Here is a 16,783-nt window from a genome sequence, read left to right on the forward strand (position 1 = left end):
TTTATGTCTTAAGTTGACTTTTCTAGATCTTCTCTCGTTTTCCTCACTCCCGTGATAGTGGCTTTGTGTGTTCAGGCTGCCCTACACTTTTCCAGGATGCCTCTTTCTCCTTGTTTGAAGACTGTTCAATTGGCCTCGCTTAAAATTAAACTTAAATCCTCTTCACCGGAAATCGTAGAGGATTCGGAGTACCAGTGTAAATAATAGAAATGGGTCAAATATATTCTGTTTATTGGATGCACTCAGAGAACAGGACAAATGCTGCCTTATTAGTCAAACCTTAAATCCACCTCAGTACTGAATGGTCCTCTCCTAATTGGAGAGGCCACCTGAGCTATCCTTCATTCTAGTGCCTAGATCCCTGAGTCCCAAGCTCTGAAACTGATTTCCTCAAGGAGTCTCTCCTCCTTTTGACCCAAAGTAATTAACACAGCCTGCAGGGGCGTTAGCTGTGACACCAAAAATCTGGCTCATTCTTAGCTACTTCTCTTGGGTTCTTGCTTGTTGAGGAAGAGTTTCATTCATGAACTAAGGGATTGTGTGACCCCAAGAGATCTTTGACAGCATTATCCATGCTGTTTTACATAAAGCACAAGGACCCCTCTGCATTTTTATCTTCCATATTCATAGTACAATAAGGAAATGAGTCTGGAATGTTTTTCCGCTTCCATAGAGGACAGAAGAATAAAATAATTATCTATAAAATAGAGTAATTAAAGGAGGAAAGTAGGAGTGTTTGGAAACAGTTATTCACTTGAGTTTTTTTCTTTCATCCAGCTCTCCTCTGGAGTATTTTTCTGACAGTCTCTATGTCTTATCCCTGCTCTGCTTTCTTAGCTAGGCTTGTTTTTGGCTTCACTCTGTGAGTTTGTGGTGTTTGCTTTTTTAATTTTTAAAAATGTATCCTTCCTGGAGAGTTGTTTATGCAAACACAATGAAAAGTAGAAATGTCACCTGTATTTTCTCTTCCCTAGGATTTTTGTTCAGCATCAAAAGTGAGAAAGAAAAATGGGAAATCAGCTTTTCTAAACCTACAAATAATTAGGAACTCTTTTTGAAAGTACATTTTTCATGTTTTCCCCACAAATTTACTCAGCAGGTTTTACTCTGAGGCAAATTTAACTTCAGAATGATCCTTTCTTCATTAAAGAGTGGAGGGTGGATATTATTCCCAGCTGGTTACACACTTCAGGGAGTTTCTGGAAAAAGCTACTCAAAATATGTTTCAGAGATTCGTGTGGTTCTTTCTTAACTTTCACATGATACTCTCAGTCCATACCGGTATCTTAGGCTTTTTATATTCTGGCTTGTATCTTCTTCACTTAAAATGTCTTCTCAGGTATAACAGTGACCCCAAATGCCACTAATGCTTGGCTACAGAGAATTAAAAACTTATCTTTATTATCTACCTTATTACTTCACTTCTATTTTCTCTTTCTAAGTATACTTTTCCTATTTGTAGTTTTAATGCAACTCTAACCTCATTGACTCTCAGATTTCAATTTTTGGACATATTAGCTCTGAAAATTTAGCAGGACTTATTTTTCCTTTTAATTGTTAGTATTAGACCCATACTATAGCTTAGAGAGCAGAATTACATAGGGCTCATTTGAAGTTCTTATTTTGTTGAACAGCTTCTGTTTCTGTAGCAAACATAATTTCTGTAAGAATATAAGGGTATTTGAGGACTCGAAACTCCTCAGTTAAGAGAGAAAAAGCCTCACTGTGACTTGTAGCTGATTATAACATTTCTGTACATTCCTTGTCCTTAATCCACCATATCTGGGGAATATGTATCTGCATGCTCTTACTAGAGATTGGCTTCTTTTATTATTATTATTAAATATTTAGAAATAGGACTGGGACTTTGTCATAAGTGCCGTATGTGTGTTCTTGCAATAGATTTACATTTGCTCTCTTCCCATCTGCCCTTTTGCAGGTTTCCCAGGCTGGAGACCTGCTAACTGAAGTGTATGTGGAGAGGAAGGAGCCTGACTGCAGTATTATCATCCGGGTGAGTCCAAGAGATGGGGGTCAAGAGCCGTGTTGGAAACTGCAAGTGTTAGAATGAATTTACACGTTCTGAATTTTCCTTTGTTTCTTAATAGCTCATTTTACTGGTCCATTTCAAGCCATGACTGATACAGGATGGACTTTTTAAACCCGTTTCCTCTGGGAATTCCATGTTTTAGTCATTTGGAAAGGGCACATCTCAAGTGCGTTCAGTTAGGGTTAGGGTTTTTTGTAGGTACTAGAAAACAACCTTAGCTTACTTTTCTGCTCCTTTCCTTCTAAGTTTCTTAACATTAGGCAAGTTATTTATTCTACTTGTGCCTCTATTGAAAGTGAGGAAAAATTACAGTATTTACATTGTAGCATTGATATGAGGACTCAATAAACTAATACATGTAGAACACTTAGCAAATTGCTCAACACACAAGTGTTTCTATTACTATTATTATTATTATTATTATTCTCCTGCCCTTGTACCCTATACTTTGGCTTTTAGTCTTCCAATTTTCTTCAGAATTAGATAAGTCTGTTCTTCCTCTGACTATTATTCATCTTTTTAGGAATTAAGAAGATCCTTATTATGCTATCGTAACTAGTACTTAGTCTGCCTTGGGAAGAATAACCATGATATTTCAAATTCCTACTAAGTAGAAATACATTCTCTGTCTAAGGAATAGATATTCTGCCATATAGCAGGAGAAATTCAGCTTTGCTTCTTTTTTTTTTTCAAAGTTAAAGATTAACTTAATATTAGATATTTCTGGACTTTACTTTTGTTAAACGTGTATCGTATTTGTTTATGTATGTTTAATAATTACATGTTCTGACTGTGTTGCACTGGTAGCCTTCCTTTGATCATGGAGCTGATCTGTGATCATAGGCTTTGGTCGCATCCTATTTCTTATGCTGTTGTGAGGTGGTGAAAATCGGGCACTTGAGGAACCAATACAGGTTAATCAGCACAATTCCAGTGTTAGAGTTGGTATTCACAACCCATGACTTAATTCCACCCACACCTGAACTCTTTAGTAAGCTCACTTTTTAAAAAAATATATATATTTTATTGATTTTTTACAGAGAGGATAAGAGAGGAATAGAAAGTTAGAAACATCAATGAGAGAGAATCATCAATCAGCTGCCTCCTGCACACCCTCTACTGGGGATTTGCCCGCAACCAAGGTACATGCCATTGATTGGAATCAGACCTGGGACCTTTCAGTCTGCAGGCTGTCGCTCTATCCACTGAGCCAAACCGGCTTCAGCATAGTAAGCTCACTTTAGAAGGTAGTACAACTGAGCACAATGTTTGTTATTTTTAAGTACAATATTTAGACAAAGGACTGTCTGGTTTCACCTTGCAAATTGTCTTTAAAAACATTGCAAAAAAAAAAAAAACTATACAAAAATAAACATTAACATTTGTTTAATGCTAAAGCCTTTGCCAAAAATCTTTTAAGTTGCATTTATCTTAGCTTATTATTACCTCCACCCAAGCAGGTAATGTCCCAAGTTTATAAGAATAAAAACTGGGAATTAATAAGCATTAACTCCAGGATGCAAACCTGGATCATCATATTGCAAACCTGATGTTCATTCCACTGATTGTATGTTACAGAAAACCAGAGAAGAACCAAACAATACTTAGAGAGATGGAGCTACACTTATTATTATTATTATGCATGGGCCCCGAAGTAAATGTCTCAAATTCTGGGTACCCACATGGAGGAACTTTCCCTATTTATATGTTCTCACCTTCTTTGTCTCCCAAATATGGGGTGTTTCCGGCCTTCTTTGCAAGTTCTTAAAGAGCCCCTATGTGCTGGGGTCTTGAGACCTCAGCCAAAGGCCTGGTCTGGTGCCAGCACTGATAACTTCATCCGGGGAAGGTTTAATGCCCTCTCTGAAGTGGGAGTAGTCTCATTTTCCTTATTATTTAAGCAAGCAGGCATTTACAGAAACCAAATAGCAGGGTTAAAATTTTAAACAGCATTTTTTATATAAAATGGATGCTTCATGTATGTTCTTTAGGATAACGATTCCCCGTGTGTCCTTTCTGGAGTTCTAGGTGTTCTGAAGAGGCCCTTGGTTTTTCCCTGAGACAAGGAGTGGAGTTGAGGCACATGTTTTGTTGATGATTTTGCAAGTTCGGTTTCTCAATAATTTATTATTTTTTAAAAAGGCCATACTGAAAAAAAAAAAAAATTAAAGCTATTCAGATGAATATCATTGAGGAGATTAACCTAGTGTTTTTACTGCTTAAAGTTCTCTACTTTCCCCAGATGCTGTTTTTTGTTTTTTGTTTTTGTTTTGTTATTTTGCCTTTAAGTTTATACTGTATTGGGCTTTTCCAAGTGGAAAATAGTGGACTTCATCTATAATTAAGTGTATTCCAAAGAAAGTACTGGATTCCAACAAGCCCAAAAGATAGACCATAGGAGTTGCCTGTAATGAAAAATATTTATATTTTTTATATATGTGCAATATGCTTATAATCAATAATGAACTGGGGAAATGGGAGTGAGCACATTTCTAAGAAATGTTAAAATAGTTACATATTTTACTGAAAATGAGCAGTTAGAATATTCTAACTCTTAGAACATCTTTGATTTGTTTAACATTGTAACTAAATTCTCATTGAAGAAAGCCAGCTTGCTTTTGGCTGGTATGGATTTTCAGATTAGCAAAAATAAAAAAACTGGAAGAAGCAAATCAGAAATCCCCAAAGTTCCTGAGGAAGGCGGTGTGTGTGTGCAGTGGCCTGAGGCTGGGGGGTGTTTTGTAGAGCTGGCCCCAGGCTGGCACTGCAGACCCTGCCCTGTGCCCGGAAATCCTGGCTCTGCAAGTTGGTGTCCCACCATCTGTCACTTGTGGGACAGGGCACACCACAGACCACTACCACTCTGGGGCTCTTTGGCATGGCAGACAGCAGTCGACTGTATAATTTAGGCTCCAGCCTGAATAATAAACCCAGCCGCTGTGAACTCTTGACTACAGAGCTGACGAGTGAAAAGTCTTACTCCTGGGAGGCCAGTGGGTTTGCTGCCTTGTGACAGTCTTTGCCTGTGTGACTAGGTATAGTCTTCCCTCCTGAGTAATCTAACTGCTCACTCAGTGAGAAGAAAAAATTTTTTTCCTGATTATGTCTACGTTGTAATAACTTTTTAAAGAGATGTGTTTCCTTTTTATGGATTTTGAAGAGAAGAATGGAGAGAGGAGAGAGAATCATTGATCAGCTTTCTGCACATCCCCTACTGGGGATCAAGCCTGCAACCAGGGCCTGTGCCCTGACCTGGAATTGATGGGTCAATGCTCATGGTTCCTGGGTCAGTGCTCAACTGCTGAGACAAATCAGCCGGGCCAAAGTGCAATAACTTTTTGCACTCACATTCAAATGTGTTTTATGAGAAAATCTGAATAGGCTACCTTTTCTGTGTGCTTAGAATAGCTAGTTAAACACGCAAAGAAGAAACCTGGTATATCATAAGATGTGCATGGCGAGTATTGCATCCTAGCAGAAGGCTGTGTCTGGGTCTGACGTATATTCTAAAGGGCTTTTGCCTTTTTTACAGATATCTCCTGTGATGGAAGCAGAAGAATTAACTAATGATATGTTAGCATTAAAAAATATTATTCCTACACCAGGTGATCTCTGGGCCACATTTGAAGTCATTGAAAATGAAGAGCTAGGTAAGTGATTTCCATGCCAGTTATTTTTACATTCCTTAAGGATGGAGAAATACTATTTTTGTGACATCATTGCTAACGTTTTATGTTATTCTGAAAATTAACATTATGAATCCCCATATACTTCAGTGCCTGTGCCAAAAAGCGTAATTGTCACTTGAGGTCGCCCTGCTATGCTTTTACTCATCAAAATAATTCAACTTTTTATTGACTCTAAAAGTATATGTTGTTCCTTAGGAAATAAGGCTTTTGTTTATAAGGAAAGGCAATTTCATTTGTAACAATATTCTAAATGTCACCACCACCATCTACGTTATTCCTCTATGCTACCAACTGAACAAAAAGAATGTTGATTTAAAAGATTATTTATGATTTTAAAAAATGATTTGCTTTCAGCCTATCAGGACCCTATTTTGTCAACATTTTTCTTTTCACATATCTCTTTAGTGGAGTGGATAGATGTTTCGTCATCTCTTATCTCAGATGTGCAAGTATAAGGAGAGCTTTGAAAACTCCTCGACTACTCCAGTAATAAAATGCTAAATAAGCCTAACGTTCTAATGACACAGTTTTGTTTCAAAGACCTCTGGGAAAGTAAAAAATAAGATGCAGAATGTCTTTGTCTAGCTGATACCTGCTGTCTAGCTGATACCATCTGTCTAGCTGATACCTACTAAGGTCTTGGGACCCTTTCAAGCAGCTGTCAAACTGCCAACAGTAAAATCTTGCCACTGCAAGCTGAAGATAAAAATGAGAATTCAACATTGAAATATCCCATCGGGTATTATGAGGAATACTGTAATCAAATTAGAATGAAATGGGATTCTCAAATAGTTTCTTTCATTCTCCATTCTTCATGTTTTTATGCCATGATATATATATATATATATTTTTTTTTTTACCATGCATAGTTCTTCTTTATTTATTTATTTATTTTATTGATTTTTTTACAGAAAGGAAGGGAGAGGGATAGAGAGTTAGAAACATTGATCAGCTGCCTCCTGCACATTCCCTATTGGGGATGTGCCCGCAACTAAGGCACCTACCCTCAACCGGAATCGAATCTGGGACCCCCCAGTCCACAGGCCAACACTCTATCCTTTGAGTCAAACCCGTTTCGGTCGTGCATAGTTCTTTAAACATCTTATTTGTAGCTCTGGCTGGTGTTGCTCAGTGGTAAGAGTGTCCACCCACACATTGAAGGATTGAGAGTTTGATTCCTGGTCAAGGGCATGTACGTGGGTTGCAGGTTCTCTCTCTGGCCCTGGTTAGAAGAGGCAACGGATCAATGTGTCTCTCTCACATCTATACTCCTTTCTCTTTCTCTTTCTCTCTCTCCCCCCCTCCTTTTCTCCCTTCTATACTCTCTCCAAAAAAAACACTGGAAAAAATATCCTCAGATGAGGATTAACAACAACAAAAGCATCCCATTTGTATTAAAATGTTATTTTGCAATATTCACTGTCAAGAGTCAGTGACTCTGGTGCTTTGGTGTCTGTCCACGCGTGTCTCCTCCCCAGGCAGGCTCAGCCTTTCCCTCTCACAAAAAGTGTTCTGGCAGATGACTCCCATGACCCCCCAGCCCCAACTCCCAATGCCAAGTCTGATGACTTTGCTTCAGGCTTCACAGCACTTGTCCATTTTGTGGCATTTATTGTTAACCACCATCTCTTTTTTTCTGGTCCTCTATTGTCAATTCTTCTTCCTTTGTATCCTAAATGGTGGGTTTCTGCTGCTCCAGTCTTCTTTGCCATCTTTTCTCATTTGACATGTTCTTTATAGATAAGGTTCTTCCATTCTTTGTATTTGACTAACATATATGAGTGGGATTTCCCCAAATGTTCTTTACTCTTTCTCCATCTGCCCTCCTTTAATATGCAGACTAAGGGTTTTAGTGCACTTTGTCCTGTCTTCTTCATAGAGCCCATCACACGAACTCATCTCTCTCAATGGGAGCTCGTCAGAAGGAAGGAGGAGCTCTCTTTTTCTATCTCTAACATTAGGCACAGCGTGTAATACGTAGTTGCCATACAATTAAAATCCCTTGCACAAGTGAAGCACAATTTTGCATCACTATATGGTTTAATGGCGGTAGAGTCTTTTGATTTTTGATGTTTAATTTTAAGGAGATGGGCTAGGTTAACAACTTCATCATATTTGTGATTAAAAGGGAACTTGTTGGCATTACTGCCAGAATTATCTTTGTAAATCACAAACGGGATCATGTTGTTCCATCATTTAAAACTCTCATTATTTACTCATTGCCCATCTTCTCTGCAAGATCCAGCTCAAATGCCTGTCCTCCATGATGACACTTAGATAAACATAGTTTTCACTGATCTTTTTCTGATTATTTGTTTATCCTATATAAAAAAAAAACAAAAAAAACACGTAATATGCTAAGCGTCTGGTCAGCCATTCAACCAATCAAAGCATAATGTGCTAATGATATGCTAAGACTGCTCAACCGCTTGTTATGACATGCACTGACCATCAGGGGAAGACACTCCAACTGATAGGTTAGCTTGCTGTTGTGGTCTGGCCAATTGGGACTGAGCAAGATGGTCCGGCCCAAATACTCCCTCAAGCCCTCCAGCAGTTCCTCCCTGGCTGATGAACCTCCCCCATCTCTCCCTGGCCCTGATTGTGCACCAATGGGGTCCTTCAGCCTGGCCTGCATCCTCTTGCAATCCAGGACCTTTTGGGGATGTTGGAGGGCCAGTTTTGGCCTGATACCACAGGGGGAGTGCCTCTCAGCCAGAAGCCGGGCTCATGGCTGGCAAGTGCAGTTGTGGTGGCAGGAGCCTCTCCCGTCTCTGTGGCAGTGCTACAGGGGCCTAAGCCGTCAGTCATCCCCCAAGAGCTCCAGGTCTGTGAGAGGGTGCAAGCCAGGCTGAGGGACACCCCTCCCTCAAGTACACAAATTTTGTGCACTGAGCCTCTAGTAGACATATAATACTGTGTAGTGTCTGATTATTGAATAGTAGTATGTATACACCTGGCTCTGTCCAAGACCACATGTTCTTTAGGACCTTTATATCTCTCACTGCCTCTAGCGTAATGCATTGAGGTGGAACACATCCTGCAAATATCTTGTTATCTGAGGTGGAACCTCAAATCGATGTATTCTGAACTTGAGTGACCTGGATTGTTATTTCTTGGGAAAATGAGGCAGGCACAAGAGAAATGATTTCTCCTTGTAGATTAGCAGCTCCTAGGATATCTCAAGGCCTTGATGAGGCTTATCCTGCTTGCCTCTGTATTTGTTGTGTTTTTCGGAAATTCACCTGCACAATAAGGAATCACGGATTTGAAGGTAAGCATCATCTCCCTACCACCCTGTCCTCTCAAGGGTTGAGTCAAAGCATGTCCCTCTGTCACAGCCTGGGGGCGCTGTGCCTTGGGCATCAGTCCTTCCGACTAAGAGGAGTAAGCAGAATGCATGAGGGTAACTAGGAGATGTAATAAACTTAGAAATATTGTCTTTAAATTTCATCTTAGAAAATGAAGGGATTGCCGAGACTGGTTTGGCTCAATGGATAGAGCGTCAGCTTGGGGACTGAAGGGTCCCGGGTTCGATTCCAGTCAAGGGCATGTACCTTGGTTGCGGGCATATCCCCAGTAGGGGGTGTGCAAGAGGCAGCTGATCGATGACTCTCTCTCATCGATGTTTCTAACTCTCTATCTCTCTCCCTTCCTCTCTGTACAAAATCAATAAAATATAAAAAAAGAAAAAAGAAAAGAAAATGAAGGGATTGCTTACCCTGAAAATGACTGAATGTTGGCTTGCATGTGACAATGAGCATATCACAAATAGTACAGATGAGTTGGGGTGGGGTGGTGGTTGTTATTTTGTTGCTCTTTTGGCTACTTGTCTCTAATTAAAAAATAAATAAAGAAATAAAGAAAAGAAAAAGAAAGTTATCTTTTTGGAGCTATAAAAGGACTAGGAGTCCTCAAGTTGTTTTGACTTGTGCCTGTCCAAATATATAATCAAAGGAACACCCATGCACCTCCAGAAAGAACACATTTAGTGGAGTGAACAGTTCAGACTTGGCACGGTTTTACTGTTTGGTCAGCTGTTCAAGTAGAAACGCCAGCAGAGAAAATGAAGATGGTTTTCACAGCTTTTAGAGGAACAAAGTGAGGAGGCCACAAAGGGGCTGTGATTATGCTGGCTTCCTGAAGCATCCGGAGCCACGGCTCCACCTAACCTTCTGAAATGTTAAAAGCTTTATTGCTGGAAACACGCAGGGAGGATAAAGCGAAATATGAAAAGAAGATGAAAGTGAAGGCGTTGGCAGTCACAAGATTGTAGCTGATAGGAAGAGTGTCAGCAGGGAATCAGTGCCTTTTCTAATGTAAATATAAATCCTGCAAGTCAGCAAGTAACTGAAGGTAAATGGATAAAGGGATAAGTAAGGGAACCAGAAGGGCTGGGGTTTGTCGTAGGTGTCTGGAAATTGTAAAGCAACAGCCTCTGCCCTGTCCTATCCAGTGCCTGCTTTGTATAATAATTACTCTGTAAGGTTCCCTTTACACCCTTGAGATAATCTATTATATTTATTTATTTTAAATAATATAGTGCCCTGATTGTAATATAAAATGAGAAAAAGGGAAATGTGTAGTGTAACATATAACTGCCGACACACTCCTGTATGGTCAAAGGTAATGAAAATAGATTCTTCACCTGTGCGAACTTCTCAGGGACGTGCCAGCCCCAATAAAGACTGATGTAAGCATGTCTGTGTGAGGCTCACACATCACTGGAAGCATGGCTGCTGTTGGTGAGATGGTGTCTCAGTCCATTTGGGCTGTTATAACAGAATTACACAGGCTGGGTGGCTTACAAACAACAGACCGTTATTTCTCACAGCTCCTCTGAGGCTGAGAAGTCCCAGATCAAGGTGCTGGCAGATCTGGTGTCTGGAGAGAGAAATCAGTTTCTCGGGTTGCAGAGGGCTGTCTGTTCTCTCATTTCTCAGGTGGCGGGAAGAAGCTTTGTGAGTCTCGTTCCTAAGGGCACCTGTCCCATTCATGAGGATTCTGCCTCCCTAAGGCGCTGCCTCCTAACACCATCACATTGGGATTCGGTGTCAACCTAGCAATTTTATTTGGGTGGGGGTGGGGCGGGGAGAGGGACAGGCATTCAGATGCTCACAAATGGTGAACAATTTCTGGAGAGTTCTGACAAAGCATGATCTTTTTCTCCCTGTATGGTAGTCAGATTCATGGACAAAATATTTCAGGTTAAAACTGTAGAAAATATTTTGAGAATTTATATGCATAAAGCTGAGTTAGAGTCTAGGCTCAGTTAATTTATAAGTGGGTTTTCACTCTAACTGCCTGGTGGGACGCTTGAAATTACAACATCATTAATGCCACTGAATTGTACATGTGAAATGTGTACGTAAAAATGCACAAAATGTGAAAAGGGCAAATTTTATGTTCTCTCTGTTTTACTACACTTAACAAATTGTCAAAAGAACAAAAAATATTTTTTTTAAAAGAACTGTTAAAAATTTAGTATTGGATAGAGGAAAAGGTCTTTCTTCATCCCATCTTTGGAAAGATGCCAAGCATCCTTGACCCACTGCTGCCAATCATTAGGAGAAGCTGAACGCCACCTGAGAGGGACTGTTCCCTTCATCAAGAGCTGCTCTTCTGAAGGGTGCTTTTGTTTTAATGCTTCACCTTAAAAACGGAGCCTGTCCTCTGCTGAGATAGCCCCATATTCTGTAGGTCCTTGACTTGCTGAAGAACAGTAACTTCCATTGAGAGGGGCTTCATTTAAGTGGGCCTTCTCACCGAGCAGGTGAAACACTTTCTGTGCAGCAGTATCACAATGAAATGTTTTACTGATTCTCCTCAGAGCTACTCTGATACAGAAGATGTGTTCATTGTTTGCCAGGGTCCTTTCCAGCCCTCCTCTCGATTGACACAAAGTGCTGTCGCCCTCTAATTATATGGACAGGACAGGGACAGACTTGCACCACTAGGAGTTTGGCACGAAGACTTTAATTACTGGGGAAGTCATAGTTGTCTAGGGAAATCCTGTGTCATTATCGCCAGAAATTTAACCACAATACCTATAATTTCAAGTGAAAAAATGGATAGTTCTAATTTTAACAAAGAAGGCCAGGTATTTTTCTGTAAACAAGGTTTGAAACTATTAATAATGTGATTTACCTAGCTAACCTCCTCCATAACCTGTTCTTTTCACATACCTACACTGAATTTTCAGCAATATTTATGCTATGGATAATACACAAATGTGTTATTTCTAATAATGCCTTAATGCCTGATCACTTACACACCATATAATCTATTATGACAGATGATTGTAAATGTAATTATGCATATAAATCATTTGTAGGTATTCATTTATTCGAATTTTTTTTTTTTTTTAGTGGAGTCTAGGTTCTTCTATGTAAAGTTTTATGTCATCTGGAAATAATGACAGTTTTACTTCTTATTTTCCAATTTGTACGCCTTTTTATTTCTTTTTCTTAACTGATTGTTGTGGCTATGACTTCAAATTATAATTAGTTTTATTTTTAAATACAGTTCAATTGGATTATAACCTCTATTAATAGAAGACTACCAATTAATTATAGCTTTGGCAAATTATGGGCAATTATGATCTTTGCCAACCTATTGCAAAATTATTTGGCAAGATTGATATAGCATAAAATATTTTCTTTAGTTTTACAAAGAGTTATATTCTGCCTGTTGATCCACTTACAAATATATTCCATTAATTATAGGCCACCATAGAAATTCATAGTGTATTTCATCACTCAAATATTTATTGAACATCTGTTATATACATACTTAGCACTCTACTGTATACAGGGATATACTTGTAAACAAGAAGGAGATATATCTTCAAGATGTTTGGCCTAGTTGCTCTTCTTTTTTCCTCCTCCCTCCCTTTCTCCCTTCTCCCTCCCTCTCTCCCTCCCTTCCTTCCACCATTTCTTCCTTCCTTATTTGAATTGCCATCATTATTGGCTTGCTCCAATAAACACAGGATACAGAACTGCATTACATTGTACTGAATAGTAAGCAAAAATCTGGTTATTTACATTGGAAGCAGAAAATCGTTTTCTTCTGTGGACCTGAGATCGTTGATCAGTTCTGAATGCTGTGGTCATAGCAGGGCAGACTAGTAACTCCTCTGAATTTTCAGCAGTCTGTATGCTATGGAATATGTTAAGAAGGATATGATCTACAGTATTTGTTGTCATTACTTGTGATTTTATCACCAATTAAAATACCATGATTCATGACTGATTATGATACTGTCTACAGATTCTTGTTTGTCATTGCCATTCCTATTTTAACCAAAATGAAACTCTAGATGCTGTGTGCTTTACATTTAGAAGGGTGTGAAAGAGTTGAATTGACTTACATTTAGTGATTTTTTGGGGGGAACTACATCAACATCTTTCTGTTAGATCTTATGTTCTTGTTGTTTCAATTATACTATTTTTAGTGTACTGTGAAAGGGTTGAATTTCCCCCCCAATATATGCTTCTATTATAACTTTTTATTAAATGATTGGCATATTTTGATCAGCAAAATTTTTATATGAGGCTTTGAATGTAATTGTAAAATCAATTTGTTTAACTCTGTGCTAAGAACTTCTCATGCATTAAAAAATATGATTTTCTAAAACAAAATGTATATGGATGAGTGTTTATTATGGAGAAATCTTTAAGAGGTCATTAACTTCTGGTTTGGGTTCTTTATATCAACAGTTAATGTATAATATTGTCACATAATGTTTCTGATTGATGTTTCCACCAATAGTTAAACATAGATTAACTATTAGAATATTGATTGTTTTTATATGATCTCTGTTGAAGTTGTATTTTATGATTTTATATTAATTGACTATAAGAATATCAGCTATGCATTGTTCATTATTGATCAGAAATTACAATATGCTAATCTTTAGGATTAATTTATATTATCACTTACTATTGGACAAGAGTAATTTTGCTAGTCTTTTCACAATTATTTAATTGCATGTGAAAAATAGACAGATTTCCATAAGCAAACTAGAATAATATTTTAAATTCAAAAGCACATACTATAAGCCCGGATAGTGGTTAGCATTATTTCTGAACTGTTATCTAAAGGATAGCATCTGTGGTTTTTAAAAAAATCATTGAGCAAGCCACAAATGTTCCTGCATAGATTCATTTATATAGTAAACTTTATTATATACTTACTGGTGTTCTAGGTGTTAACAGTCTCTTTTATGTAGTCTGAATGCTATTTTTATTGTAACATAAGATATGATTATGCTTATTGTTGAATAGAGATTTTTTAAAGGATTCAAAAACTGTATAATTATAACAGATGATACTTTAATTTGATCTGGTTTTATTTTGCAGAGCGCCCTCTTCACTACACAGAGAATGTGTTGGAGCAGGTACTTCGGTGGAGCTCATTAGCTGAGCCTGGCTCTGCTTATCTTGTGGTGAAGAGGTTCTTAACCACTGACACCATCAGACACCATAATGGTAGGTGCTGCTATTATCCCACTTTGCAACTCCGACAGAAAGTTTAAGTGGTTGAAGGATACTATGACACAAGTGGCATTTGAAAATGTCAGAAGTAAAAATGAGTAGCTAAATACAGACCCACTGATGTAGTATTGTCCAAGAGGAAGAAGAACAGGTATGTGCACAGGAGTGACATGTGCCAGAGTCGGGTTTCCTGGAGCCTTGCCCTATGGTAATGGTTGGCTCATCTGATGGTACCAAGTTAACGTTTTTGGAAGGAATGGTTTATGCTGGGAGGGCTGCTTGCCATGCCTTGGGGTTTTTCTAATGCTCAGAGAACTGGTGAACTTTCTTCCTGAATTATGAAAATTCTCTGGGTATTCAAGAGTGCAAATTATGCCGGGACCGGTTTGGCTCAGTGGATAGAGTGTCGGCCTGTGGACTAAAAGGTCCTGGGTTCAATTCTGTACAAGGGCATGTACCTTGGTTGCTGGCACATCCCCAGTGGAGGGTGTGCAAGAGGCAGCTGATCGATGATTCTCTCTCATCGATGTTTCTAACTCTCTATCCCTCTCTCTTCCTCTCTGTGAAAAATCAATAAAATATATTTAAAAAAAAAAAAAGAGTGCAAATTATACCAGCCGTGGCTCTCAGCTGTGGGGCAGTGTTGTCTCCGAGGGGACATTTGGCAATGTTTGCAGACATTTCTGACTCACAGCTGGTTAGAGTGGTGCTTCAGGTCTTTAGAGGACAGATAAAAGGTATGCCGCTAAGCATCCTACAATACGCAGCACAGCTCTTTACAACTAAGGATTATCTGGCCCCAAATGCCAATGGTGCCCATGCTGAGAATTTCTGATTTAGGTAATCTGTGAAATCTGTTCTAGTTCTTAAATTCTGTATTTTTCATTGTAACATTGAGATGGTGGGTTACATTTCTATTTATACATTGCAATCAAAGGAGGGACATAGATGGGTTACATGAAATTCATTGGTGATGGATTAAGGAGACGGAAGAAAGCAAAGTGGTGGGAAACTCCTGGGATTGGATAAAAAGTAAAATGATGGACTGGATGTGTACTTAGGTGAGTGCAGGAACAATTAACATGATAATGAAGGAATCTACTAAGGCATCTGTCCTGGCACCCACCACCTCAGGTTGTGCCCCAGGGGCTCCAGAAAAAGGGAAGTTACAAGTTACCCAGACATCTCACAGATATGTTATCTTAGAGGCAGGAAGGCAAATGGGCTCAGTAAAGAAGATCAAAGTTGATCATTGTCAGGTGAAATATCGGTCTAGGACATGACTACCCACTATAACCTGTTTGTAGTTAGATATTTAATTTTCAAACCATCTTTTGTGGTTATTTTAGGTCTCTGAGTTTGCAAGACTGCCACGCAGGCCTCTCCTGAGCTTGTCAGGTTAGCATGTGGCTCTTTTCCTTCACACTTTGGTGTTACTCTCATATCCCACTCCTTGCTCCAACAGGGTGGAGTTGAAGCACATCCCGGTCCTTGCACTATTCCTACCTCAATTTGCCAAACCAGTATGCAGCTTGTTATCATATCTATAGTTCTTCCTACCAGGAAACTGTCTAATTGCATGAACAGCATCCGGTTTTAGTGTAACACTCTTAGCAAATACATTCATTGGACCGTTTCACATTAGCAGTTAAGTATTTTGGGTCAAATAGGGAAGGAACTTTGAAGTAAATTTTTAAAATACTTTTTATAGTTTTCTAGCCAATAAAATGTTTATAAATGTTTTTCAATTAGAGCTTGATTTATAGTTAGATTGTCAAAGCAAAACCATCGCTCTCACTATGGTGGCTCCTCATCTGTGTGGATTTAGGATGACCCTTTTAAATCGGCTCTGGCCTATTGTGTGTGTGTGTGTGTGTGTGTGTGTGTGTGTGTTTAAATCAATCTCTTAAATCATGATTTTCCCCCCTATACTTGTTTATTACAGCAGCCTGGCATTTAGAAGTACGCTTTATGCGCTATACTTGGTGATAGATTTGGGGGGGGGGGGGTGTTAGATGATCAAATGATCAGTCTGCTTTGTCTCTGTCTTGGCAAATGTCTCCTAAATCAATCACAATGACCACCAACTCCAGAATCGTTGCTCCGTTCCATACATCCACCACTTCTTAAACTCTAAAAGGAAAATAATGAAAGTGAATGGAATGTGATGTCTCTGTCAATTTGTTAGAAATATTGGCATCATCTCAGAAATACTTTGCTCTTCATAGCAAGGTGGAATAAGGTTAAATATTTCTCTCACTGAAGATTTTCTTTTCCTAATGGGGGGCCCAACTAGAAATCAGCTAAGTTTGAAACTAGGGTAGTTGGTTGCAACCACATTTTCTCTCAGGAAAACATAGCTATTGCGTTTACCTTTTTTGAAGCTTTAAGTAGCAATAACCTTTGCACTCTGTCCCCGCACACTTGACATCTGATTGCCACAAATTTTACTCTCTGTCCAACTAACTCTATTCCAACTCTATATTTACACACAAATATATCTGTGTGACTTGCATTTTATTGTATTAATTGTTTTGTTACAGGAG

General features: G+C 38.8%; 1 protein-coding gene across 7 annotated transcripts in view; it reads left to right on the forward strand.

Annotated features, from left to right (window-relative positions):
• The window catches only part of ARAP2 (ArfGAP with RhoGAP domain, ankyrin repeat and PH domain 2), a 157,501-nt gene that overhangs the window by 120,633 nt on the left and 20,085 nt on the right, over positions 1 to 16,783 (forward strand). For all 7 annotated transcript variants that reach the window (XM_084900314.1, XM_084900310.1, XM_084900315.1 and 4 more), the window contains 3 exons: positions 1,940 to 2,014; positions 5,583 to 5,700; positions 14,103 to 14,231. In XM_084900314.1, the coding sequence (XP_084756440.1) occupies positions 1,940 to 2,014; positions 5,583 to 5,700; positions 14,103 to 14,231 (322 nt within the window). The remainder of the gene's footprint in view (positions 1 to 1,939; positions 2,015 to 5,582; positions 5,701 to 14,102; positions 14,232 to 16,783) is intronic.

This window comes from Pipistrellus hanaki, assembly GCF_964339955.1.
Source record: "Pipistrellus hanaki genome assembly, chromosome: 1".
Classification (NCBI taxonomy): domain Eukaryota; kingdom Metazoa; phylum Chordata; class Mammalia; order Chiroptera; family Vespertilionidae; genus Pipistrellus; species Pipistrellus hanaki.